This window comes from Odocoileus virginianus, chromosome X (assembly GCF_023699985.2).
Source record: "Odocoileus virginianus isolate 20LAN1187 ecotype Illinois chromosome X, Ovbor_1.2, whole genome shotgun sequence".
Taxonomy (NCBI): Eukaryota; Metazoa; Chordata; class Mammalia; order Artiodactyla; family Cervidae; genus Odocoileus; species Odocoileus virginianus.
The window spans coordinates 53,332,943-53,360,086 of NC_069708.1; the positions used below are offsets into that span (position 1 = coordinate 53,332,943).

The following is a 27,144-nucleotide window of genomic DNA, read 5'->3' on the forward strand; positions in this document are numbered from 1 at the left end:
AATATAAAATGGTGGACATGAATGAAGCAGAGAGGAAAAAAGAAAAAAGAATAAAAAGAAATGAGGACAACCTCAGGGACCTCTGGGACAATGTGAAACGCCCCAACATTTGAATCATAGGAGTCCCAGAAGAAGAAGACAAAAAGAAAGGCCAAGAGAAGTTACTCGAGGAGATAATAGCTGGGAACTTCCCTAAAATGGGGAAGGAAATAGCCACCCAAGTCCAAGAAACCCAGAGAGTCCCAAACAGGATAAATCCAAGGCGAAACACCCCAAGACACATATTAATCAAATTAACAAAGATCAAACACAAAGAACAAATATTAAAAGCAGCAAGGGAGAAACAACAAATAACACACAAAGGGATTCCCATAAGGATAACAGCTGATCTATCAATAGAAACCCTTCAGGCCAGAAGGGAATGGTAGGACATACTTAGAGTAATGAAAGAGAATGACCTATAACCCAGATTACTGTACCCAGCAAGGATCTCATTCAGATATGAAGGAGAACTCAAAAGCTTTACAGACAAGCAAAAGCTGAGAGAATTCAGCACCACCAAACCAGCTCTTCAACAAATGCTAAAGGATCTTCTCTAGACAGGAAACACAGAAAGGTTGTATAAACGTGAACCCCAAACAACAAAGTAAATGGCAACGGGACCATACCTATCAATAATTACCTTAAATGTAAATGGGTTGAATGCCGCAACCAAAAGACAAAGGCTGGCTGAATGGATACAAAAACAAGACCCCTATATATGCTGTCTACAAGAGACCCACCTCAAAACAAGAGACACATACAGACTAAAAGTGAAGGGCTCGAAAAAAAGATTGCACTCAAATGGAGACCAAAAGAAAGCAGGAATCGCAATACTCATATCAGATAAAATAGACTTTCAAATAAAGCCTGTGAAAAGAGACAAAGAAGGACACTACATAATAATCAAATGATCAATCCAAGAAGAAGATATAACAATTATAAATGTATATGCACCCAACATAGGAGCACTGCAATGGGTAAGGCAAATGCTAATGAGTATGAAAGAGGAAATTAATAGTAACACAATAATAGTGGGAGACTTTAATACCCCACTCACAACTATGGATAGATCAACTAAACAGAAAATTAACAAGGAAACACAAACTTTAAAGGACACAATGAACCAGCTAGACTTTATTGACATCTATAGGACGTTTCACCCCAAAACAATCAACTTCACCTTTTTCTCAAGTGCACACGGAACCTTCTCCAGAATACATCACATCCTGGGCCATAAATCTAGTCTTGGTAAATTCAAAAAAATTGAAATCATTCCAGTCATCTTTTCTGACCACAGTGCAGTAAGATTAGAACTCAATTACAGGAAAAAAAAATATTAAAAATTCAAACATATGGAGGCTAAACAACACACTTCTGAATAACCAACAAATCATAGAAGAAATCAAAAAAGAAATCAAAATATGCATAGAAATGAATGAAAATGAAAACACAACAACCCAAAACCTATGGGACACTGTAAAAGCAGCGCTAAGGGGAAGATTCATAGCATTACAGGCCTACCTCAAGAAACAAGAAAAAAGTCAAATAAATAACCTAACTTTACACCTAAAGCAACTAGAGAAGGAAGAAATGAAGAACCCCAGGGTTAGTAGAAGGAAAGAAATCTTAAAAATTAGGGCACAAATAAATGCAAAAGAAACAAAAGAGATCATAGCAAAAATCAACAAAGCTAAAAGCTGGTTTTTTGAAAAAATAAACAAAATTGACAAACCATTAGCAAGCCTCATTAAGAAACAAAGGGAGAAGAACCAAATTAACAAAATTAGAAATGAAAATGGAGAGATCACAACAGACAACACTGAAATACAAAGGATCGTAAGAGACTACTACCAGCAGCTCTATGCCAATAAAATGGACAACTTGGAAAAATGGACAAGTTCTTAGAGAAGTATAACTTTCCACAACTGAACCAGGAAGAAATAGAAGATCTTAACAAACCCATCACAAGCAAGGAAATCGAAACTGTAATCAGAAATCTTCCAGCAAACAAAAGCCCAGGACCAGATGGCTTCACAGCTGAATTCTACCAAAAATTTAGAGAAGAGCTGACACCTATCTTATTCAAACTCTTCCAGAAAATTGCAGAAGAAGGTAAACTTCCAAACTCATTCTATGAGGCCACCATCACCCTAATTCCAAAACCAGACAAAGATGCCACAAAAAAAGAAAACTACAGGCCAATATCACTGATGAACATAGACGCAAAAATCCTTAACAAAATTCTAGCAAACAGAATCCAACAACATATTAAAAAAATCATACACCATGACCAAGTGGGCTTTATCCCAGGAGTGCAAGGATTCTTTAATATCTACAAATCAATCAATGTAATACACCACATTAACAAATTGAAAGATAAGAACCATATGATTATCTCAATAGATGCAGAAAAAGCCTTTGACAAAATTCAACATCCATTTATGATTAAAACTCTCCATAAAGCAGGAATAGAAGGAACATAACTCAACATAATAAAAGCTATATATGACAAATCCACAGCAAGCATCGCCCTCAGTGGTGAAAAATTGAAAGCATTTCCCCTAAAATCAGGAACAAGACAAGGGTGCCCACTCTCACCACTACTATTCAAGATAGTTTTGGAACAGTTGGCCACAGCAATCAGGGCAGAAAAAGAAGTAAATGGAATCTAGATAGGAAAAGAAGAAGTGAAACTCTCTCTGTTTGCAGATGACATGATCCTCTACATAGAAAACCCTAAAGACTCTACCAGAAAATTACTAGAGCTAATCAATGAATATAGTAAAGTTGCAGGATATAAAATTAACACACAGAAATCTCTTGCATTCTTATACACTAACAATGAGAAAACAGAAAGCGAAATTAAGAAAACAATACCATTCACCATTGCAACAAAAAGAATAAAATACTTAGGAGTATATCTACCTAAGAAAACGAAAGACTTATACATAGAAAACTATAAATCACTGAAGAAAGAAATCAAAGAGGACACAAACAGATGGAGAAATATACCGTGTTCATGGATTGGAAGAGTCAATATTGTCAAAATGGCTATACTACCCAAAACAATCTATAGATTCAATGCAATCCCTATCAAACTACCAACGGTATTTTTCACAGAACTAGAACAAATAATTTCACAATTTGTATGGAAATACAGAAAACCTCGAATTTCCCAAGTAATCTTGAGAAAGAAGAATTGAACTGGAGGAATCAACCTGCCTGACTTCAGACTATACCACAAAGCCACAGTCATCAAGACAGTATGGTACTGGCACAAAGACAAAAATATAGATCAATGGAACAGAATAGAAAGCCCAGAGATAAATCCAGGAACCTATGGACACCTTATCTTCGACAAAGGAGGCAAGGACATACAATGGAAAAAAGACAACCTCTTTAACAAGTGGTGCTGGGAAAACTGGTCAACCACCTGTAAAAGAATGAAACTAGAACACTTTCTAATACCATACACAAAAATAAACTAAAAATGGATTAAAGATCTAAACGTAAGACCAGAAACTATAAAACTCCTAGAGGAGAACGTAGGCAAAACACTCTCTGACATAGAATCACAGCACGATCCTCTATGACCCACATCCAAGAATATTAGAAACAAAAGCAAAAATAAACAAATGGGACCTAATGAAACTTAAAAGCTTTTGCACAACAAAGGAAACTATAAGCAAGGTGAAAAGACAGCCCTCAGAATGGGAGAAAATAATAGCAAATGAAGCAACAGACAAAGGATTAATCTCAAAAATATACAAGCAAGCAACTCCTGCAGCTCAATTCCAGAAAAATAAATGACCCAATCAAAAAACGGGCCAAAGAACTAAACAGACATTTCTCCAAGGAAGACATACAGATGGCTAAAAAACATATGAAAAGATGCTCAACATCACTCATTATCAGAGAAATGCAAATCAAAACCACAATGAGGTACCATTATATGCCAGTCAGGATGGCTGCTATCCAAAAGACTACAAGCAATAAATGCTGGAGAGGGTGTGGAGAAAAGGGAACCCTCTTACACGGTTGGTGGGAATGCAAACTAGTACAGCCGCTATGGAAAACAGTGTGGAGATTTCTTAAAAAGCTAGAAATAGAACTGCCATATGACCCAGCAATCCCACTTCTGGGCATACACACCGAGGAAACCAGATCTGAAAGAGACACGTGCAGGATTCCTACCTTTGTTTTATTTGCCTGTTTGTTTCCAGCTTTCACCTCTGTAAATTTTGTTAAAACACCATATTTCAACCACAAACTAAGTGCTGAAGACATTGAAGTCTGTAATATTTTTCTCTAGTTTTGTACTCTCTCCTAGGTTCCAGCCCAGTACATCCATTTAACTATGATTGCATATTAATATCATGAAGGCACTTATCAGCCCCAAGACTGAATCTCCTCCCTACAATGTTATTGTTCCTATGTTATCTATAATAATTAGAGAGGCATCACTAATCATACTATCTAGTTTCTCAAGTTAGATGCCTCAAAATCATCCTCCATTCCACCTCTTTGTACTTATTTGCCTTATACAATTGGTTAACAAGCTGTGCTAATTCTGTTTTAAAATGCTCCTCTTACCTGACATTTCATCTAGGTCCTGCCACAGTTCAAGCACTAACCGTGTCTTCTCTGTACTACTACATTAGGATCTTAACAGGTTTCCCTGTCTTCATTTTTTCCCTCCTCCAACATTTTGGTCAAAATAAATTATTTATTTTAATTTTCTGAAAGTGTTTATAAGCAGAATTAGGATGGGAGCATACAGAGACATGTGATCACAAGCTAAAGTTCATGTTTAAAGTGTTATAGAAGTAATTTTAAAAAAAGGTAAGGTAAAAATGTCCTGAGGCTAGAAGAGAAGGCAAAGAAGTAAGTAGGCAAGCTATAAAACTATCAATGATAGTGGACAGTGGCAGAAAGGAAGATGTCGATGGAGGAAAAATCGTCTAGGAGGGATCTATCTTAGGCACTCTGTTTTTCTTGTTCTATGTCCTCTTCCTGGGTAATTTTAACCATTGCTTCAAATCCAAAATCCATATCTCAATACTACATCTCCAGCCCTGATGTCTCTCCTAAGTTCTAGGCTCATACATCTAACCACCTATAGGATCTCTATTGGGATGTCCCACAGGTATCTCAGTATGTTTAAAGGTGAACCCACCCTAGTTTCTCTTTCATTTTCCATATAAGCCCATAGCATCATTATCTACATAGTTCCCTATAACAGAAACCTGGGAATTACCCTATTCATTCTCTCATCCCAGCCCTTTCTGACATTCGTATCAATTCTGCTTAACAAAAAGCTCTGGACGTGCATCACTCCATCCTAAACACCACTGCCCTTAGTTTATATTTTGAATTATGGTAGCTAATGCTACTGGAGAAGAGTGGAGAAATAACTCCAGAAAGAATGAAGAGATGGAGCCAAAGCAAAAACAATGCCCAGGTGTGGATGTGACTGATGATGGAAGGTCCAATGCTATAAAGAACAATATAGCATAGGAACCTGGAATGTTAGGCCCATGAATAAAGGTAAATTGGAAGTGGTCAAACAAGAAATGGCAGGAGTGAACATTGACATTTAAGGAATTAGTGAAATAAAATGGACTGGAATGGGTAAATTCAATTCAGATGATGGGCAAGAATCCCTTAGAGGAAATGGAGTAACCCTCATAGTCAACATAAGAATCTGAAATGCAGTACTTAGGTACCATATCAAAAATGAAAGAATGATTTGTTTGTTTCCAAGGCAAACCAATCAATATCACAGTAATGCAAGTCCATGCCCCAAACACTAATGTCAAAGAAGCTGAAGTTGAACAGTTGTTCTATGATGACCTATAAGACCTTCTAGAATTAATGCCAGAAAAGATGTCCTTTTCATCATAGGGGACTGGAAGGCAAAAGTAGGAAGTCAAGAGATACCTGTAGTAACAGGCCAGTTTGGTCTTAGAGAACAAAATGAAGCAGGGCAAAGGCTAACAGAGTATTGCTAAGAGAACACACTGGTCATAGCAAACACCCTCTTCCAATAACTTGAGATGACTCTACACATAGACATCACCAGATGGTCAATACTGAAATAAGTCTGATTACATTCTTTGTAGCCAAAGATGAATAAGCTCTATATAGTCAGCAAAAACAAGACCAGAGTTGACTATGGCTCAGATCATGAACTCCTTATTGCAAAATTCAGACTTAAATTGAAGAAAGTAGGGGAAAACATTAGACCATTCAGGTATGGTCTAAATAAAATCTCTTATGATTATACAGTGGAAGTAACAAATAGATTCAAGGGATTAGGTCTGATAGAGTGCCTGAAAATTATGAATGGAGGTTAGTGACACTGTACAGGAGGCAGTGATCAAGACCATCCCCAAGAAAAACAAATGCAAAAAGGCAAACTGGTTGTCTGAGGAGGCCTTACAAAGAGCTGAGGAAAAAAAGAGAAGCTAAAGGCAAAGCACAAAAGTAAAGATATGCCCATCTGAACGCTGAGTTCCAAAGAATAACAAGGAGAAATAAGAAAGCCTTCCTCGGGGATCAATGAAATGCAAAGAAATAGAGAAAAACAACAAAATGGGAAAGCGTAGAAATCTCTTCAAGAAAATCAGAGATACCAAGGGAGCATTTTATGCAAAGGTGGGCACAATAAAAGACAGAAACAGTATGGACCTAATAGAAGGAGGAGATATTAAGAAAAGGTGGCAAGAATACACAGAAGAACTATACGAAAAATATCTTAATGACCAGATAACCACAATGGTGTGATCAATCAGCTAAAGCAAGAGACATCTTGGAGTTTGAAGCCAAGTGGGCCTTAGGAAGCATCACTATGAACAAAGCTAGTGGAGGTGATAGAGTTCCAACTGAGCTATTTCAAGTCCTAAAAGATGATGCTGTGAAAGTGCTGCACTCAATATGCCAACAAATTTGGAAAACTCAGCAGTGGCCACAAGATTGGAAAAGGTCAGTTTTCATTCCAATCCCAAAGAAGGGCAATGCCAAAGAATGTTCAAACTACCACACAATTGCAGTCATCTCACCTGATAGCAAAGAAATGCTCAAAATTCTCCAAGCCAGACCTCAGCAGTATGTGATCCCAGAACTTCCAGATATTCAAGCTGGATTTAGAAAAGGGAGAGGAACCAGAGATCAAATTGCCAACATCTTTGGATCATCTAAACAGCAAGAGAGTTCCAGAGAAATATCTACTACTGCTTTATTGACTACGCCAAAGCCTTTGACTGTGTGGATCACAGCAAACTGTAGAAAATTCTTAAAGAGATAGGAATACCCGGCCACATTAACTGCCTTCTGAGAATTATGTATGCAGGTCAGGAAGCAACAGCTAGAACTGGACAGGGAACAATGGGCTGGTTCCAAATTGGGAAAAGAGTATGTCAAGGCTGTATATTGTCACCCTGCTTATTTATATGCAGAGTACATCATGCAAAATGCCAGGCCGGATGAAGCACAAGCTGGAATCAAGGTTGCAGGGAGAAATATCAATAACCTCAGATTTGCAGATGACACCACCCTTACGGCAGAAAGCGAAGAGGAACAGAAGAGCCTCTTGATGAAAGTGAAAGAGGAGAGTTAAAAAGCTGGCTTAAAACTCAACATTCAAAAAACAAAGATAATGGCATCTGGACCCATCACTTAAATGCAAATAGATGTGGAAACAACAGAAACAGTGACAGACTTTATTTGGGGGGGGGGGGCTCCAAAATCACCACAGATGGTGACTGCAGCCATGAAATTAAAAGACTCTTGCTCCTTGGAAGAAAAGCTTTGACCAACCTAGACAGCATATTTAAAAGCAGAGACATTACTTTGCCAACAAAGGTCCATCTAGTCAAAGCTATGGTTTTTCCAGTGGTCATGTATGGATGTGAGAGTTGGACCATAAAAAAGCTGAGTGCTGAAGTGTTGATGCTTTTGAACTGTGGTGTTGGGGAAGTCTCTTGAGAGTCCCTTGGACTGTAAGGAGATCCAGCCAGCCAATCCTAAAGGAATTCATCCCTGAATATTCATTGGAAGGACTAATGCCGAAGCTGAAGCTTCAATACTTTGGCCACTTGATGGGAAGAACCAACTCATTTGAAAAGACCCTGATGCTGGGAAAGATTGAAGGCAGGAGAAGGGAACGGGAATGGCAGAGGATGAAATGGTTGGGTGGCATCAACTGGATGGACATGAGTTTGAGTAAGCTCTGGGGGTTGTTGATGGACAGGGAAGCCTGGAGTCCTGCAGTCCACGGGGTCACAAAATGCCAGGCATGACTGAGCAACCGAACTGACTGAGCATCCCCCTAACGGGTCTCTTTGACTCCAGTATCTTCCCATTCTTCACTCTTCCGATTTCCACATTGTATTTTGAATGCTGTTTCTGCAGAAGTCCCTCAAGCACAAGCAAAACATGAACACTTCCCACTAAGGGTTGATAATTAAAATATACATATTGAAATGTAAAGAAGACATAAGATAACATTTTAAACAAGACCTAAAACACTGGGATTTATACCGCTGGTACTTAACTACTTTCTTAAGCAATACTTTAACACCTGATTCATCATCTTTTCTCAGTCACTATCTGGTATAAGACCCTTTTTCAAAGTAGTTCATAGCACAGAACATAATGCCCAGATAACAAGTAAAGAACATCTGATTTTTCAGATGGAAAAATAAATTAAAACCCACAACAAATGTATCCCTGCATTGCTAGTCCCTTGGGTATACAAATAATGATAGAGAAGAGACTAGAGAGAGCTAACTTAATAATAAAGGTAGCCTGAGATGAGACCCTAATGTCAGGCCAAGGAATTTGTCACAGGAATTCATTTAAATGTTTTTAAAGCTGGAAAGCAATATGATCATAGGAAACATTAGGAAGATATTAGAAATTAGAAATGGAATTCAGGCAGATTATTTAAAAAGCAACAGTGACACCCCCTAAATGTGAATGGATGTCAAAAAAGTTTGACATCTGAGGTATTAGCAATAAGTCTTGGAGACTGATTTGATTCTTATTAAAGTGAGATGGTATTAGTGATTTCAATGTCTCTTTACTGAACAACATAGGAATATAAAGAATTGTTTCTTAGGAGAAAAGTTGACTTACGAACCTTTGGATTTGAGACATCTTTGGGACACACAGGAAATATGAATCTAGATCAGGAGTTGGCAAACGACAGACCAAATCCTACCAGTTGTCACTTTTTGTACATAAAGTTTTGCTGGAACAGAGCTACTTCTTCAAGTATTACTTATGATTGCTTTTTTGTTACAAGTAGTTGAGCTAGAGGTTCTTTGCCTACAAAGCCTCAAATAATTACTACATAGCCCTTAATAATAATAATAATAAAAAGTTTGCTGACCAAGTATCAGAATTTTGCTGTGTCTATAACGGGAGCTACAGAATCTTGAGTGGGCGGGGGGCAGTGCGAGAGGCTACTGAGAAGTTTGAGCTGTTTTCAGTTGTAGAATAGTCTGTCAGTACTAGGGGCGGGTCTCATGAGCAGGACAAACCATCATGGTAGGGGGTTGAGAATTTTGATACTCGATTACAAGCGCTTCTTGTTCTCGGCTATGAGTCTTTTCTGACCACTCCTGTTTCTCCGCGACTTCAAAGACGTTCAACAGTACAGGAGCTTCCCTTACATCCTGGAGGAGGGGAGAAATCTTCCTCACACACCTTTCCCACTCCTGCCATTTCTGGAAGTTGGAACAGTCCAAAGGTAAACACGGTGAAGGGTTTGTAGGAGCCTTTCTTTCTTCAGAGCCCTCAGGGAGGGAGGGAGATAGAGATCAAAATCATTTATTTTGCTGTGGTAAGTGGTTTTGTTTGGGCTGCACTCCCACTGACAGGAGGTGAGGCTTGGTGGGAGGTGTCCTGGGGCAGGGTATAGGGTCTTTAGGAGTTTGTGAGGTTGGCGGCGGGGTGGGGGTGGGGCAAGCAGAGAAGAGGATGGGGGAAAGGAGGGAGAGGACTGACTGATTCATCCCCGCAGAGCCAGCCAAGTGCCAAAGGCACTCAGTCATCATGGCCTTGAAACCTGAAGACCCAAGTAGTGGTTTCTGGCATGGTAAAGTGATGGCTTTCATCAACGAGAGAATGTCCAGGCACGCGAAAAGCCCGGAGTTCTACCTCGAGAATCTCTCTCTGCCCTGGGAGAATGTGGAGGACAAGTTCAGGGCCATCCTAGAGGACCGTCAGGTGCCCAGCCAGGCCAAAGAGGCCTGTGCTTAGGGCAGCCTGGCCCTGGGTGTGCGTTTTGCCTGCGGAGAGAGCCAGTTACACGGGCACAGGGTGCAGGGGCTGCACGACTTAGTTGGGCTGCACAAGTCAGCCGCACATGCCTTGGCCTCAGACCTGAAGTTGTTCCTGGCACAGCACGAGGTGGAATGCAAGGAAACAGCCTTCCGGTTGCAACAAATGCAGGCCAACCTGGAGAAGATGCGGAAGGAAAGGGATCAGCTGAGGTGGAAGCTTTTACAGGCAGTAAGATTACTTGGTCCCCGCCCTGCTTCCCGCCCCAGCCCCCAGTCCCAGCCCCAGCCTCCCCCGCCTCCGTTACAGGTCTGAACTCTCTTCACTTCCTCCAGGAGCTGGAGTCTCTGCAGGAACGAGCTGCCAAGGGGCCAGGTCTGGCCATGGCCACTGCCAGTGGGGCTGAGACAGAAGGAACAAGTGAAGAGGAAGAGGAGGAGGCAGGGGCCACTGCTACTCCTGCTGCCGCTTCTGAAGGCACAGGAGGAGGAAGACAGAAGGATGCAGAAGGGGCAGGAGCTGTGGGGGTGGAGGAAGCTGAGCAGGCAGCAGAGGAGATGGTTGTAGACATTATGCAGCTTCTCGGAGTTGTAGACCAGAAAAATCACACTTCTGGTGGGCAAAGGAAGGGAGATAACTGGTCCGTGGAAACAGGCAGGCGTTATCTATTTAAAACAACCAAGTCCATGTATACAGCCTCACCAGGGACCCTTCCTGTCCAGCTCCCTGCCTCATTCACATACTCATACTCAGGTTCCTCATCTCCTTTTCCAGATGCACCCACACCATCCACACCCACACTGTCCCCAAGCACATCATCCTCACCAGCAGCAGTGGTCACAGCAGGAGCTCCAGCTCAAGCGTCTCCCCATTGCAGGCCCTTTGATTTTAGCTTGTGGTCTAATGGGGGGACCTGGGGAATAGACCCTCAAGAACCCACCAGAAATAGGAGTGACTCTGATCCCTATCAGCAGAGAAAACCTGGAGCATTTCAAAGACCAGTTGATTGGAACTGCCCTTGGTGTAAAGCCGTGAATTTTTCAAGGCAGAAAATTTGCTTCCGCTGTGGGAGAGATATCTGGCTACAGAACCCTTGATTCAGAAATGTGAAACAGAATAGAAACTTACCTGATGGGAGATAGTTTTCAGAGGGAGGGGAAGGGGGCTTGGGAAGAGTAGAGAGAAAGGGTGGGTGGTTAATTGGGGGAAAGGAGTTGTGAGAGAGGAAGGGAAAGGGGTGGGAGAGAAGGTATGGGATAGTGACTGGGGAAGGTATAGATTGGGGGGTTAAGGGGAGAAAGACATATAGAGAAAAAGACTTGTTTTGACGACACCCTTTGTATTCCAGACCACTAGCATTTGACACCCTAGAACTGCTGCAGCTTCTGTTTGTATTTCTTTTCCCAAACCTAGTATCTGGTGGACCTGGGCAGCCAGTATATAGCACCCCAACTCCCTGCATTACCCCTCCCTTCACTAGGCTGTACATGTTTGGAGCAGGAGTGGATATTTGACACATGTTGAGCCAAATATTCTGAGAATCTGAATAGAGGCTGATTCCATAGTCCGGATAGTGTTGGGCACTGAAGCAGTGGGTCACTGGGAGTCAGGGTCAAGGTCAGAGCCATGAACACGGAGGCCACAGCTGAGGTCTGGCCGTGACTGGGGGAACAGAATCACGTGCTTTACAGAGGCCAAGTGTCCTTTAGAGAATGACACTATGAGGGCCCAGGGAGCAGGGAGGCACAGAGAAGTAGAGAAGAGTTAATCCTGTGACCCCAGAGATGGAGACTGACAGCCTGACCACTTTTCCACTTCCTGCTGTTGTGCTAAGTGAAAAGCCACTTCACAGCAATCCTCTTTTCTTTAAGCTAACTTGTGCAGGTTCTTGTTCTGGGCAACCAGATTTTTGTCAAGCCAGAAATTTTTGCCAGAAAAGAAGTTGCAAACTGTAAACCATCAAAGAAAATGGAACTGGTTGGTTAGGTGCATCAGAGAGTGATGGGTAGTGGGGATTCCTGCATCCCAAGTCTCCAGGAATGAACGAAACAAGAAGCTCATTCATGTTCTGAGCAAGTTATATGAGAAACAATTAAAGCAGTCCTAAAAAAATAAATAAATAAATAAAGCAGTCCTGCGGTTAACCCCGGGTTTACAACAGGGCAGAGATTCACCAATCCTAAAGGAATCCCTCAGGGCTTCATACAGAGGATGCCAGCACCAGCTGCAGACAAGGACTGTCCTCGTTGTTCAGCCTCATGACAGGAGAATCCTCGCCAGTCCCCAGTTCCAACTCAGGACAGGCAGATCTGAACAGGGACCATGTGCCACTGCCAAGGTGAGTCAACAACTGATAGTGCTTGGAGGGTTTGCTGGTCTAGACCACTGACCAAAGGACCAAAAAATCCTGAGATTTTTTTTCTCTCCACCATCACCAGATTACAGTGGGAGGGGAGTCTGGCTACAAAGGTCCTAGTATATTCAGAAATGCATAGTAGAACCCACCCTGATGGGAAATCAATTTCCAGAGGGAGGGTGTAAAAGGGGGAGGGGGAGGATGGTATGCATTTGCCTCTCTGATAATGGTAAGCTGTGTTGAGGTGAACTAAATGTATGGTTTAGCCCACAGGTGGAATAATGTTGAGGAGTTATACCTGGACAAGACTGAGGCACAACTGGAAGAGCCCTGAACATTCACTGGGGACTGTGAACTAAAGACTGAAATTTTTATGGCCCTAAACCAACCCTGGGACATTTCTACAGCAGCTGAATGTGACTCTTGGTTGTCTCCTTTGGGGGCAGATATGCATAATTGTTACCAGGATCTGTGGCCAGATCCCTAGCTAGTTATTAAAAGGCTTTCACTTGACAGAAACCTTCTTGGGCTTGTTTATATCCTCATAGGGTAGAATTTGGGGCTTCCCAGGTGGCTTAGTGGTAAAGAACCTGCCTGCCAATGCAGATGATGAAGGAGAAGTAGGTTCAATCCCTGGGTCAGGAAGATCCCCTAGGGGAGATGGCAACCCACTTCAGTATTCTGGCCTGGAGAATCCCATGGACAGAGGAACCTGGTGGGCTACAGTCCATAGGGTCACAAAAAATCAGACACAACTGAGCATGTGTGTGGAGGGTAGAATTTCACAGTTTCAGCACTCCTGACAGTGCAACTGGCTGTCATCTTCTGATGATGTAGATACCTCATCTCCAGGGGGTGTCCTGTGAATTACAGGATGTTTGGCAGAATCCCTGGCCTCTACCCACTAGATGCCAGTAGCACACCCCACACCCCCAGAAGAGATTGTAACAATCAAGGATGTCTCCACATGTTCACAGGAGAACAAATTCACCCCTGGTTGGGAACCATGGAGGCAATGAAATACTTAGGAGTAGTTGAAACAGGGGGAAAAGAGTTGCAAGGGCAGTGTGTTTAGCAGTGCCCAGGGCTCCAGGGAGTGGGGTACTGTGACACGAAAAGTGTTCAATGGGTTTGGCCATGTCTGATCTTTGAGCCAGCCTGGGTAGGGGTGGGGGTAGAAGCCCAATCGCAAGGACTGAGGAGTGAGTGGAAGTGAGGAAGTGCTCAGTGAGAGGGGCTCTTCTTCAAGGACGTTTAACTATGAAGGGAAGGAGTGACGTGTGTGGGATATAAGACTTCGAGAGTTCTTTGAATACCAGAGAAACTTGGGCCATGGGGAAGGAGATAGCTGCAGAAAGCTTGAACATGCAAGAAATATGTAAGAGAATGAAGTAGATCCTGCATACTATATTGGAGACATGTTCAGTGCACAGTTTAAGAAAAAAAAATGATGGTACCTTACGTGAAACAAAATTACTCCCCAAATTATTCTGTGTGCATATGTATCAGACATACACGTGTGTGTGTGTGTGTGTGTGTGTGTGTGTGTGTAGGATTTATGTAAGCATAGAAATGCTCTGGAAAAACTTTTTTTATCCAGAAAAATAGAGTAGGGTAGGGACAGTATGATAGAGGGCTTTTGTTTCTTTATATACCTCTGTGTTAGGAAAGTAAGATAAATGTTCACAGATATAAGAAAAAATAAAGTTAATTTACTGGCTTGGGTAAGCTTGGAAAGGCCACCTCTTCCTTTGAAACAGTAGGAGAGAGCAGACACTGATCTCTGTCACAAAGGGGTGGGAAACCAAGAGGGCTCTTGCCTATGTACACCTTAGACTAGAGACCTGAGAGTGAGTAAGGAGAGGAGGTCACGATGGGAGTGTGGGCTTCTGAACAATGGCAAATTTAGGGATCACTTCCACAAGTAGAATGGGGAAAGGGAAAGAAAAGATGGCATCCTGTTTCCCAGTGGGCCAAACTGGGCCCAAATGAAAGAAAATCAAAAGGCATTGCAATAGGAACCCAAGAGGGGATACTGGAAAGGAAGGTGAGTGGTTCCAGAGGGGTACCAGACACTTAACTTTGGTAATACACATTGTTTTCATAACTTACTTTTTTTCAGTAAATGATTTTGTTTGTTGGAATTTGGGTTTTATGTTTGATAGGATTAAGGGAAATATACTGACTTTCAAGATTTTGTGTTTCACACTCAATATAAAGGTTCTTCTCTCTCTCTACATACAGAGGAAAGGATTTAATAAACTGAAGTTAATTCCACATCTATCACTAAATATCCTCAACACATCCAACAGAGGTGATATGACTTGGCCTTTGAGCCCTTGGGCTAGCAATTCTTAGATGAGCAGCTCAAGAGTAAGAGCTATAAAAATGATGCTGCTTCAAAAAAGACCCCAGGTGGCACAGTAGTAAAGAATCCACCTGCTAATGCAGGAGAAATCAGAAACATAGGGTTCAATCCCTGAGTTGGGAAGATCACCTGGAGGAGGGCATGGAAGCCCACTCCAGTATTCTTACTGGGAAATCACATGGACAGAGGGACCTGTTGAGCTGTAGTCCATAGACTCACAAGTTGGATGTGACAAGAGCACGTACACACAAGAAAGACCCAGTCTCAGTGAACTAGTGAAGGAAATAGAAATTTCATAGGTGACAAGTGTTTGGCCAAAGTCAGTGATTTTTATGTCTAGAAATACAGTAGTGATCATCTCTGGGCTTGAGAAAATGGCAAGCAAAGTAGAGAAAGGGAAGCAAAGTAGCAAAAGTAGAGAAGTCAAATTTGGCTACACCTGTCTCTAAAATGATACGAAGTAAAAAATAAGTCACATCTTATTTAGAAACAACAGTGCTTTTCAATCTGTGTTTTATGTCAAGTGGGGTCAAACTCAAAAGTTTACCAGATTGTGTATACAACGATGCTATCTAATGGGAAATTTCCCTACATACCTTAAAATTTAGGAATTTCTGTGACCTTTCACCATGCTATAGAACATTGTCATTCAAAGCATTATTCTCTGCACTGTCATCTCATAATAAGTGCCTCCCCGCTGTCTATTTCTGTTTCTATTGGCAAGACTTAACATATTAGAAAAAGAAAAGGTTTCATGCAACCAAAATAAAAATCCCCAGACCCTAGTGATCTGAGGGTTACAGCCAGTAAATCAGCGACCCATATGTATGGAAAGTGTCCTCTATGTCTGTAGAATCTGTGTGTGTGGTGGGGGGAGGAATTGTAGTTCAGGGTAAGTTTTAGACTCAGAAAAGGAAGAGATAAGATACAGAGAGAGGGAGGGAGGGGAAAGGGATAGAGAAAGAGAGAGGGAAGGGCATTTATAGAGGTAGATAGACATAGAAAGAGATAGATCTCGCCTGAGAGTGAAAGTGTTGTGTTCTCAGATGTTCAGTCAAGTCCGACTCTTTGTGACCCCCTGGACCATAGCCTTCAAGGCTCCTCTGTCCATGGTATCTTCCAGTCAAGAAAACTGGAGTGGGTTGCCATTCCCTTCTCCAGGGGATCTTCCCCATCCAGGGATTGAACCCTCGTCTACTGCACTGGTAGGCGGATTCTTTACCACTGTGCCACCAGGAAAGCCTGAGAGTAAAAGAGGTGAATGTAAATATGAAATCTAGCCAAAATACTCTCCTTTACAGGGAGTCAGAAGAAGGCTTTGGGAGGGTCAGGGTAATGGGGTTGAAAAATGAAAATATGCATATACCACCTCTGAACCTAAATAAGGGTATATTGCCTTATTATTGGTGAAGAGCATGATCTAGTCTGGAAATTAATACGTGTAGCTTCGTGTTAATCTGGGTCTCATTTTATTGAGATAAAGGCCCTATAGTGGAACTATGCACCACCATCCTCCTTGGCTTTTTTCCACTTCATAGCCATGGATAGAGACTGTACTCATTGAAAATTAACCAGCTACCTGGATCATTCTTCAGGGTGGTGAGAGAGTGGGGATGGTGTCATATGAATTCATTCCAATTGCTGAGAAAACTACCTGGAGTGCATGTTTTTACTGATAATACTGAGGTCAGCAGCATCTCCTTTGTTAATAAGGGTTGAATCAGAGAAGGGAATTTATTCCTTTTAAATACACATTTTCTCATTGTATAAATTTTGATTATGTTGAATTGGTTCATGGTGCTTTTCAGATCTACTTTTCTGTATATTTTCCTTCTACTTTTCTGTATATTCATTCTACTAACTTTTGAGACTTTGATATTAAACTTCCAACCAAAAATCTTAATTTACCTATATAAAAAATAATTGTAACATACACTCGTTCAGTTCAGTTCAGTCACTCAGTCATGTCTGACTCTTTGCGACCCCATGGACTGCAGCACGCCAGGCTTCCTTGTCTATCACCAACTCCCAGAGCTTAATGAAACTCATGTCCATCGAGTCTGTGATGCCATCCAACCATCTCATCTTCTGTTGTCCCCTTCTCCTCCCACCTTCAATCTTTACTAGCATCAGGGTCTTTTACATTGAGTCAGTTATTCAATATATACTGATTTTATATATGTATGTATATGTATGTAAATTTTATATACATATGTAACTTATGTAATATATGCATATATATGTAACTTTATATTTACATATAAATATATGTAACTTTGTTCTATATTTTCCAAGTCTTCTATAAATGTGTTATCATACTTTCATAATTTAAAAAATAAAAACAAAAGAAAAAAAAGGAAAGAAAAATAAATAAATATACATTTTCTCCGTGGAAACATCACCTGCTAAAAACATGCAGTGTTATCTGACTGCATGGTAAGGTGCTCATTAGTTCTGTCCTTTATCTTATTTTCTAAGAGCTGGTCAATGTCTTAAAGTCTCACATTCCAAAAATATATCTGAAACCTCCATAAACTAAGTGTTATTGTGTTCACATATAGAACAAAAGCCTTGATAAATGCTGGTTCCAGTCACACTGACATCCCTGTTTTTCTCTGAACATAGGTCATGTTTTACTGCCTCCTTGCTCTTAAACATTGCTTAACCTGCCTGGTAATTCCTATACTATTGCCACCTGATTAAGATCCTCAAGCACCCTCTCAAACATCATAATTCTATAAGTCAAAAGTTGTTTTTTCTTACTTTCTACTATTTTATTTCTTACAGTACTTTTTGCTTCCTCTCATGTGTGATAGAATAAAAGACATGAAGTTAGCAGGTCTCCACTTCTCTCTGCCCTCAAAAAACAATCCTCTTTTTGGCTGAAAAGGCCTCTCCAAAGCCAGAAACTTCTACAGAGATTCTGTGTTCCAGATCATTTTCAGGGTTTTTTTCTGTGAAAACTAGGTGTAATGGGCAGAAAGAGCTGAAAGAAATTGCAAAGAGCAATCCGAGTTTAATTAGTTTATATTACAAAGGGGAACAAGGGCTTCTTGCAAAGAAAAAAAAAAAACACCAAGAGATAGAAGATGAAAGAGGACAAAAGAGGAAAATGCATTCTAAGGTGTTTTTTAGTTTGGAATGAGAATGAGGAGTGATGAGAGAGGTTTCTGGGCAGCTGCCTTATGTGGGAAAAGATGATTGAAAATACTGTGGAGGTGGGACTTTCCCATTTTTTGTGGTACCATGGACTACAGCCTGCCAGGCTCCTCTGTCCATGGAATTCTCCAGGCAAGAATAGTGGAGTGGGCAGCCATTCCCTTCTCCAGGGGATCTTCCTGACCCAGGGATTGAACCCGGGTCTCCTAAATTGCAGGCAGATTCTTTTACCGTCTGACCCACCAGGGAAGCCCAACTGTCCTCCCGTATAAAATAAAAGTTAAGTTTAAAAAATAGATTGAAGGCAGACATATAGGAAAGCAGAGAAACTAATTAGGAGTTTATTATAACAAGAGAGATAAGAGATGAGAGATAAGAGATCTTGGCATGGACCGGCAGTGGAATGGAAGGCACAGATTATGTAATCCCCAAAGGTCAAGGAGGTTAAGACCCTGTGGAATAATACATTGACCAATGGGAGATAGGAGCTGAGAGAGAAACTGTTCTCCTATTCTCCTCCTGGATCAAGTATGTAAAAATACCCTTCCTTCTTTACTGCCTCACTTTACTTTTACCTTGGTCCTGTTTCCCTGGGATTACAATCCCTGGGTCATGAAGATCCCCTGGAGAAGGAAATGGCAACCCACTCCACTATTCTTGCCTGAGAAATGCCATGGACAGAGAAGCCTGGCAGGCTATAGTCCCTGGGGTCACAAGGAATTGGACATGACCGAGTGACTGAGAACACAGCACACACTCTAATACATATTCACTTTTTGCCCCAGGATTCACTTTCTAGGAACCCAAAGATAAGATAGGAGGAAGATCAGGAGTTCAGTTTTGGATGTATTGGTTTTGATGTAGGTAGAGATGCTGAAAGTCTGTTGGATAAAAAATTCTACAGAGAGATCTGGGCTGGAAGGTATCCATGTTGAAGTTACCAGTGTACAGATGGTATATAAAACTATGAGACTGCATAAACAGATCATGGAGGGAAACGGTGTTAATAAAGATTAAAAAACTAAGGACCAGACCCTAAGAGTCCTCTGCCATCAAGAGATCAGGAGAAATATGAGGAGTCAGCAAAGGAATTTCAGAAAAGATAACTGATGAAATAAAGGGAAAACAGGAGAGTGTGACTCTTTGAAACTCAGGTAAAGAACATATATCAAAAAGAAGGGATAGTCAACTTGCTAAATGTTCTGGTCTTATAAAAAGAGGAGTGAAAATTGACTTGACCATTGAATTTAGCATTGTTGTAGTCATTGGAGACTGCAGTTTTGGTGGAGTGGTTACGGTAAAATTCTGATGGAAGGGAATCTCCTGGTGGCTCAGACCATAAATAATCCATCTGCTGATGCAGGAGATGCAAGAGACCCAGGTTTGATCCCTGGGTTGGGAAGATCCCCTGGAGAAGGGAACAGCTACCAACTCCATTATTCTTATCTGGAGAATTCCAGGGACAAAGGAACCTAGTGGGCTACAGTCCATGGGGTCGGAAAGAGTTGGACACAACTGAGCAACTTTCACTCCCTCACTCACTGATGGATGTAGTTTAACAGAGAATTAGTGGAAAAGAGCTTAAGATGGTGAGTGCAGACAACAGTTTCTTTGAAGTAGTTTTGCTGCAAATGGAAACAAAGACATGGAGGCAGTGGTTGTCAGGGGAAGTAGAATTAAGAAGCATAGACCTTGACCTGTGTGTATGCTGATGGAAATGATTCAGTAGAAATAGAAAATTCCATGATAAGGGAGATGGAAGAATGGCTTCAGTGATATCCTCAAGTAGCCAAACAATGGTCAGAATCGAGTGTATTAGTGAAGTGACTGGTCTTACATGGGAGCTTTGCCAGTCCATCAATGACAACAAACCTGAAGTACAGATACCAGTAGGTGGGTGGATGTAGTCAAAGTTCTCTCCTAACTGCCTCAATCTTTTCTCAGTAAAATGGGAAACAAGGGGAGGAGATGTTGGAGGCTTGAGAAGAGCCAATGTGAAATAGTCATCTAGGAAGACAGGAGACTGAATGGTCCAGTAATACACAATAAGACTATTTGACAGCATTAAGAATCCATTTGAGGTTCATGATGATGAATTTAAAGTGAGATCAGTAAACATTATATGGTTTCCTTCAGTCAGGTTCAGCTAGAAGGATACAAATACAAGCATAGATGGAGAGTTGTGGTTTTCACAAGTGAGTAAGATAAAGGGGGAAAGGGTCTAGGGAAACAAGAGGGTATATATGAGATTGATTAAATTGACTGATCATGGAATTTAAACTGTTAGTTTGAGAAGAGAGTGGTGGATAGTGAAAGAATTATGGGACCAGTGAGTTGCAGCTCTGGGTAGTTAATACATTATTGGAACTGTGGTACAGAAAGAGTGAGCCCAAGGTGGTGGCCAGAGAATACATGCAAATGAGATAATCGAGGAGATTGCTACTGCCTCCACCACTCCAAAATGTTGCAGATCACCTACTTGCCACAACCATTACATTACCTAGTTGGACACCGGAAAGACTTTGAATTTGCAACTCCTGCAATAAGTTGAAACACTGATATCAACAAAATAATCATAAAACAGAAGATCACTGAACTTATGTAATGATAAAAGGAATGGAACTAAATGAATTCCAGTGTTAGGTAGCTCATCAGTGATTACTTGAAATTAATTCTTGTTTTCTAATGATCAAATATAACCCATTAATTCTTACCAAGCAGGTGATCCTGCTGACTAAACTATAAATATCTGTTTTCCCTCAGTAAATAAGCTGGAGTTGAAAATGACATAGGTATTATAAAATAGAATGATTATATTTCTGATTATTACAAAGCTAATGTTTTACAATGTGGTTATATTCTAAACATTATAGCATGTCTAACTTACTATTAATGCAATAAAATAAATGATAATTGATACTACTTTGTCATTTAAGTTGTGCACAGTTTTTTAAAATAAGCAGATCATAAATTGTGAAGGTTAAAAAATAATATTTTCAGGTTATATATGTGTTCTTTTATGCATATTTGCTACAAAAATAACTGTATCAGGGACTCCCACTTATAGACCAAAATAGGAGGAAGAAAATAACTAACTGCGTAACACTCTAGCCTACACAGGCCAGAAGAGGCCATTGCTGCAGTCTTAAGACCCTGCTGCACAATCTGGATCTTTTCTGAAGTCAATTAATTCTGTAAGATTCAGGATCTCATTTTTCCTACAAGAAACTATCTGCTATCCTAGAAATTACTACCTGGGCAACCAACTTGTTGACACAACTTTTCAAAGATCAATAGTCAAGCTAGAATTGAATTATGAGAAATGTTCAGTCCTTGAAAATCTCTTGGTTACCATGGTGGGGAGTAGGTTAGGTGGGTGGAAGGTGATAAAAGCTACTTCTTAGTGTCTTAGGTAGACCAGGACAATTACTTTTGTTTCTAAAAACATACATTTCCTTGCAGAATGGCATAAAGCAAGTCCCATAGTACATGCTCAATGAATATTTGCTGACTGAAATATATGAGTTAAATGACTGAAGAATGTAACTAAATATTTCATATCTGTATTTTTTAACCACACTGAAATCAGTAGAATAACTTTTCATGAGGTTGATAAAGCATAGGAAAATAATATATAATTACTTTAAAGTAGTATCAAAATAAATAAATAAAGTAGTATCAAATTCAAGATTTTAGGTGATATAGATATTGCCAAATGCAGAGCCTTTTTCACTATAAATGTCACCCTCTTGGCAATGGCATAACATCACCTACATAGACTGAATTTGGAGTCTATGATCCAAATTGACTGGAGTCAGTGATCACTACTAGATCTGAAAAATATGTTTATTATTTATACCCAAATTCTAGCTATTTCACTTATGCCATTTTGGAAGAGATAAAGGACAAACAAGCAGATTACAAAAACAACAACAACAAGAACAAAACAATGAGGAGGTTATGTCAAAGAGACAGATGAACCAACTGAAAGAGCTTCCAAAGGTCAAAGGTGGATGAATTTGACCCAGAAAATACAGTAACACTGAATTATTATCCAGTGTATAATATAAATGTCCATGAGTCCATAGTGATATAATAAATGATTGAATAAATAAATGGGAGAAAAAACAAATATCCCATGCAGAAGAAATTTAAATAATTTTATATAGATATGGGCTTCCCTGGTAGCTCAGATGGTAAAGAATCTGCCTGCAATGCAGGAGACCTGGGTTCAATCCATGGATCAGGAAGATCCCCTGGAGAAGGGAATGGCTACTCACTCCAGTATTCTTACTTGGAAAATTCCGTGGACAGAGGAGCCTGGTAGGCTACAGTTCACGGGGTTGCAAAGAGTCAGACATGGCTTAGTGACTAACACTTTCACTTATGTACATAGTTTGCTCTTAATGAAATGGAGCATAACTACCATTTCTTACGTATGGACTATTGAAAAACTACTTCCTTCCAAAGAGGACAGTTTGAAAAAGGAGGGGAAAAATAACAACTTCAGAGTAGAGAAAGACAAACACTACCTTGAGCCAGATGATCAAGGTCAATATCAACAGTGATAAAACATGTTGATACTCCCTACCCTTGACATGATGTGATGAGAATGCATTTTACCTCTGTGTTCTTCCTCCTCAAAACACATTACCCCAGTATAAGCATGAAAAATTATCAGGTTGAGACTTGAGAGACATTCTACAAAATGTTTGAATAGTATTATTTAAACTGTCAATGTTATTAGAAACAAGAACAGTGTGAGAAACCCCTACAGCCAAAAGGAACTTAAGGAGACATGACAATTAAATGTAAGGTGGTCTCCAAGATGGAATCCTGGAACAGAAAAGGGGCATTAAGCAAAATCTGAGGAAATCTGAATAAAATATGGACTTTAGTTAATGATGATTGGTTCATTGGTCATAACAAGTGTACCACAGTCATGGAAAAGGTTAATACTAGGGGAAATGGCTATAGGCCATACAGAAACTTTCTGGAGTTTCTTTGAAATAATTCTGTAAGTCTAAAACTGATCTAAAAATTTTAAAGAATATTTAAAAGCCAGTTAGGAGCTTTTATTGCAGCACTTTTTATAGGGAAAAATATATATGCCCATCAATAGCAAAATGATAGACTAAATTGTGATATCATAGACTATTGAACAACACAGAACAGTATATACTTAAAAGGATGAGTGCACTCTCTATCAGTTGACTTGGAAATATTTCCAATATATATTTTTAATACAGAAAGAAAATGCAGGGAAATATGTAACTCTCTTTTTAGTTTGTAAAACAGGAGAAAATCCCCATGTAGATATGCTTGTGCAATTAAAAGAATCAGGAGAAGGTATTGAAGGATACGGGCTTCCCAGGTGGTGCTAGTGGTAAAGAACTCTCCTGCCAATGCAAGAGATGTAAGAGACGTGGGTTCGATCCCTGGATTGGAAAGATCCTCAGGAGGAGGGCATGGCAACCCACTGCAGTATTCTTGCAGGGTCCTGGAGAATCCCATGGACAGAGGAACCTGGCAGGTTATAGACCATAGGGTCGCAAAGAGCCAGACACAAGTGAAACGACTTAGCACACATGCATGCAAGGACACACACTAGACTGTTAGCATTTATTAGAGAGGGGAAAGGGTAAGATGAGTACATGAGTGTTATATTTTTTTTAAGGAAAATAGGAAGAGAGGAAAGAGAGCCAGACTGGGGAAATAAGCAGGGCAGGGGAAATAAGCAGTAATTAATTCAGTAATTCATTATAAATATAGCACCTGTATGTAGTTGGCTGATGCTCTGCAAATAAAATATTTAATTTGTGAAAACAAAACAGAGCAAATTGAATTCCAGGAGGAAAAATTATTTATTTTACATTGGCAGGATTTAACGAGGGTGGGGAATGAAGAAGGTATAAACAGGGAGAGAGTAGCAGCACCCTAAAGAAGAGAGTGAAGCCAAATTACACCCACTTCTCAGTTCCGCCAAGAACTGTCCAAGGAGGTGAAAATGCTGCTTATTACTAAGGGAATGATCAGAATGATTGCTACTTTTGCCACTATTCTGGGGCTTTTGCCCACCACAAAGAGATGAAACTTGTTTCCCCAATACTTCCTCGCAACACACATACAAAAATTATTTTTTTTTCAAAAGTGATTCTTAAGGCATCAAGAAAGTTCTCTATTTATATACCACCTGTTCTCCTGCCCTTTTGAACAATGAGGCCACACTAGGAATTTCTAAGTGCTTTTGATGAAGAGGTGACATAGCTTTGGCATCAGACAAAGTCTACAGGAAACAAAAATGGAAGGGTCTGCATTTCCCAGAAGGTAAAATCAAACAACAGAATGCAGATCCCTGGTGAGCAAGATCAGACTTATCAAATGGCAGTTTTGAAAATGGGTTTAAAGTCACCTTAGCTATCTACTTCAACACTTAATGCAGTCTTTATCTGAGATTTGAGATTTTAGACCCTGAAAAGGGGAGGTGGAGAGGGCAGGAAGGACATATTGTGGAATTCCTGAGCAAAAACTGATTTCCTGTCACTATGAACTTCTTGCAAACAGGAACTGTATATGTGGTATCTTCCTAGTATACTATATAGGAAGACAGGAGGACCATATGTTTATAGGGTCCCACATTGAATACTTAGATACAGAAGACTCAAATTCACATTGCAGATTCTACGAAGAATTTCGGCAGAAGCTCACCTGTTAAAAGATCTCCCAGAAGCATTTGAAGCTATTTTCCATGAATAATAAAGCTGAGACCCTGACCTAAATGATAATTTAGGTAATTTTCATGGCCAGATATCAAGATCATTGAGCCAAGTAGCTCTATACAAAAACATTTGTTAATACAGATCTTCCTGTATTAACCATTAGGGTTATGGCCTGATAAACCCACTGCTGCTGTTGTTTAGTCACTCAGTTGTGTCCTACTCTTTGCAACCCCATAGACTATAGCCTTCCAGGCTCCCCTGTTCATGGGATCTCCCATGCAAGAATGATGAAGTGGGTTGCCATTTCCTTCTCCAGGGGATCTTCCTTACTCAGGGATGGAACCTGCATCTCTGCATCTCCTGCATTGGCAGATAGGTTCTTTACCACTGAGCCACCTGGGAAACCCAAGTTGAAAATACATTTAATACACCTAACCTACTGAACATCATAGTTTAGCCTAGTCTACCTTAAATGTACTCAGAACACTTTCATTTCACATTGGGCAAAATGATCTAATACAAAGCCTATTTTATAATAAAGTATTGAATATTTCATGTAATGTATTGAAAGTGAAAAACAAAATAGTTATATGGGTACAGAGTGATTTTAAGTATACCATTTTTTTACCCCATGATCACATGGCTGACAGAGAGCTGCAACTTACTGCCTGTTACTACCCAGCATCATGAAATATTATCATGTCACATATTGCTAACATGGAAAAGATTCAGAATTTAAAGTGTGGTTTATGTTGAATATGTGTCACTTTTGCACCATCATAAAATTGAAAAATTTTAAGTCCAACCATCCATCATAAGTCAGAGATGGTTTATATAAGACCCTGGGGAAGGGGTGGAGATGGGGAATAGATGAATTGCAAAATTGTATGAATTAAATGAGTACACACAGTAAATGGGAATCTTGCTTTATGAAAATGTGATAAGAACTTGCTATGTCGCTTTGATAAATAATTAAAATGAAATTTACAGAAGCTCCACATGCACTGCAGCCTGTCAAGAATATACCCACTGTATAACATAAGGCACCCTTACACACTTCAGTCCTAAACAAGATTACCACTTGTGACGTTGAACAATGTTTTCACATAGCACTCACCTTAAAACACAAGTGTAGAATCCACTGTCTTGTGCCTCAACTGAGTGAAACCATATTGAATCTTCCTCTTTGCTCATCCTGACCTCTGAAAAGATGATGGGTTCTTCCAAATCATCTTTGTTTTTGTACCACATCAGCCTGAGCCCAGTGCTTTGGGCCATGCTATAGTTGGTACGAATGTAACTGTAGAAAAGGGCACATTTCACTCGGACTGGCTCACCTGCCAAAGCCATGTATGTCTTGAGATCCACTGACCAGTCAATGCAGCCATCCACTGAAAGAAAACCAGATTGGGCATGAGATGCAATGAACATTGTTGATAATGATGAGAGCAATAATCAGTCATTGCCAACATATACTGAGAACTCACTATGAGCTAGACACTGAGTCACATGCTTTACATAGATTATCTCATTCAATCTTCCCAGTGATCCTATGACAGGGGTCCCCAAATCCCCATGCCATGGACCTGTACCCCTCTACTGGTCCACAACCTGTTAGGAACTGGGCTTCACAGCAGGAGGTGAGTGGTGGTTGAGTAAGTGGTTTCATCTGTATTTACAGTCACTTCTTATCACTCTCATCCCCTAGGTCTGTGAAAAACTTGTTTTCCATGAGACCACTTCCTGGTGCCAAAAACGTTGGGGACTACTGTCCTATGAGATATATCTTATCCTTGGACCTGGGCAAGCAGGATTCTTGTTCTATCCCTGTGCCTTTGGAGTATTTCCAGTCCTCTACAGTAATCTGCTTGGAGTTGATTAGATCCTCCAAGGAGCTCCAGCATTCTTACCTATGGGATATTTCTGGGGTCCCCACAACTAGGTACCAATTCCAGTAGGGTGGTTGGCCAAGTGTATCATTCAGTCCAGTTCAGTTCATTTCAGTCGCTCAGTTGTGTCTGACTCTTTGCGACCCCGTGAATTGCAGCATGTCAGCATCATTACTGCCAGCCAAACAACATCCAGTTAACAGGATTGTGTGGGACTGGATGGCTGGAATGACCCTGGCATGCTGATTTTTGGTGACTCAAATTGCTTATATAGACAGGAGACCCACAAAACAGAGATTTTGTTAGGACTCCTGTATAGTCTAG

At 40.4% G+C, this 27,144-nt stretch overlaps 2 protein-coding genes and 1 long non-coding RNA gene across 4 annotated transcripts in view; 2 read left to right on the top strand and 1 right to left on the bottom strand.

The window, feature by feature from the left end:
* IL1RAPL2 (interleukin 1 receptor accessory protein like 2) overlaps positions 1-27,144 on the bottom strand; it is a 1,257,588-nt gene that overhangs the window by 544,350 nt on the left and 686,094 nt on the right. For both annotated transcript variants that reach the window (XM_070461797.1, XM_070461798.1), the window contains exon 3: positions 26,049-26,322. In XM_070461797.1, the coding sequence (XP_070317898.1) occupies positions 26,049-26,322 (274 nt within the window). The remainder of the gene's footprint in view (positions 1-26,048; positions 26,323-27,144) is intronic.
* TEX13A (testis expressed 13A) lies at positions 9,828-11,457 on the top strand. Its single transcript, XM_020898893.2, has 3 exons — positions 9,828-9,889; positions 10,430-10,560; positions 10,665-11,457. The coding sequence occupies exons 2-3, from the start codon at positions 10,495-10,497 to the stop codon at positions 11,424-11,426; spliced, it is 828 nt and encodes a 275-aa protein (XP_020754552.2). The 5' UTR covers positions 9,828-9,889; positions 10,430-10,494; the 3' UTR covers positions 11,427-11,457.
* Positions 11,628-13,204, top strand: LOC139033135 (uncharacterized). The gene is made up of 2 exons (XR_011485741.1): positions 11,628-12,667; positions 12,952-13,204. It is a non-coding gene; the product is annotated as an uncharacterized lncRNA (long non-coding RNA).

Coding starts and splice junctions, on each gene's coding strand:
- TEX13A (XM_020898893.2), top strand. CDS start 10,495: ATGCAGGCCAACCTGGAGAAGATGCGGAAGGAAAGGGATCAGCTGAGG. Junction 10,561..10,664: donor GGTGGAAGCTTTTACAGGCA/GTAAGATTACTT, acceptor CACTTCCTCCAG/GAGCTGGAGTCTCTGCAGGA.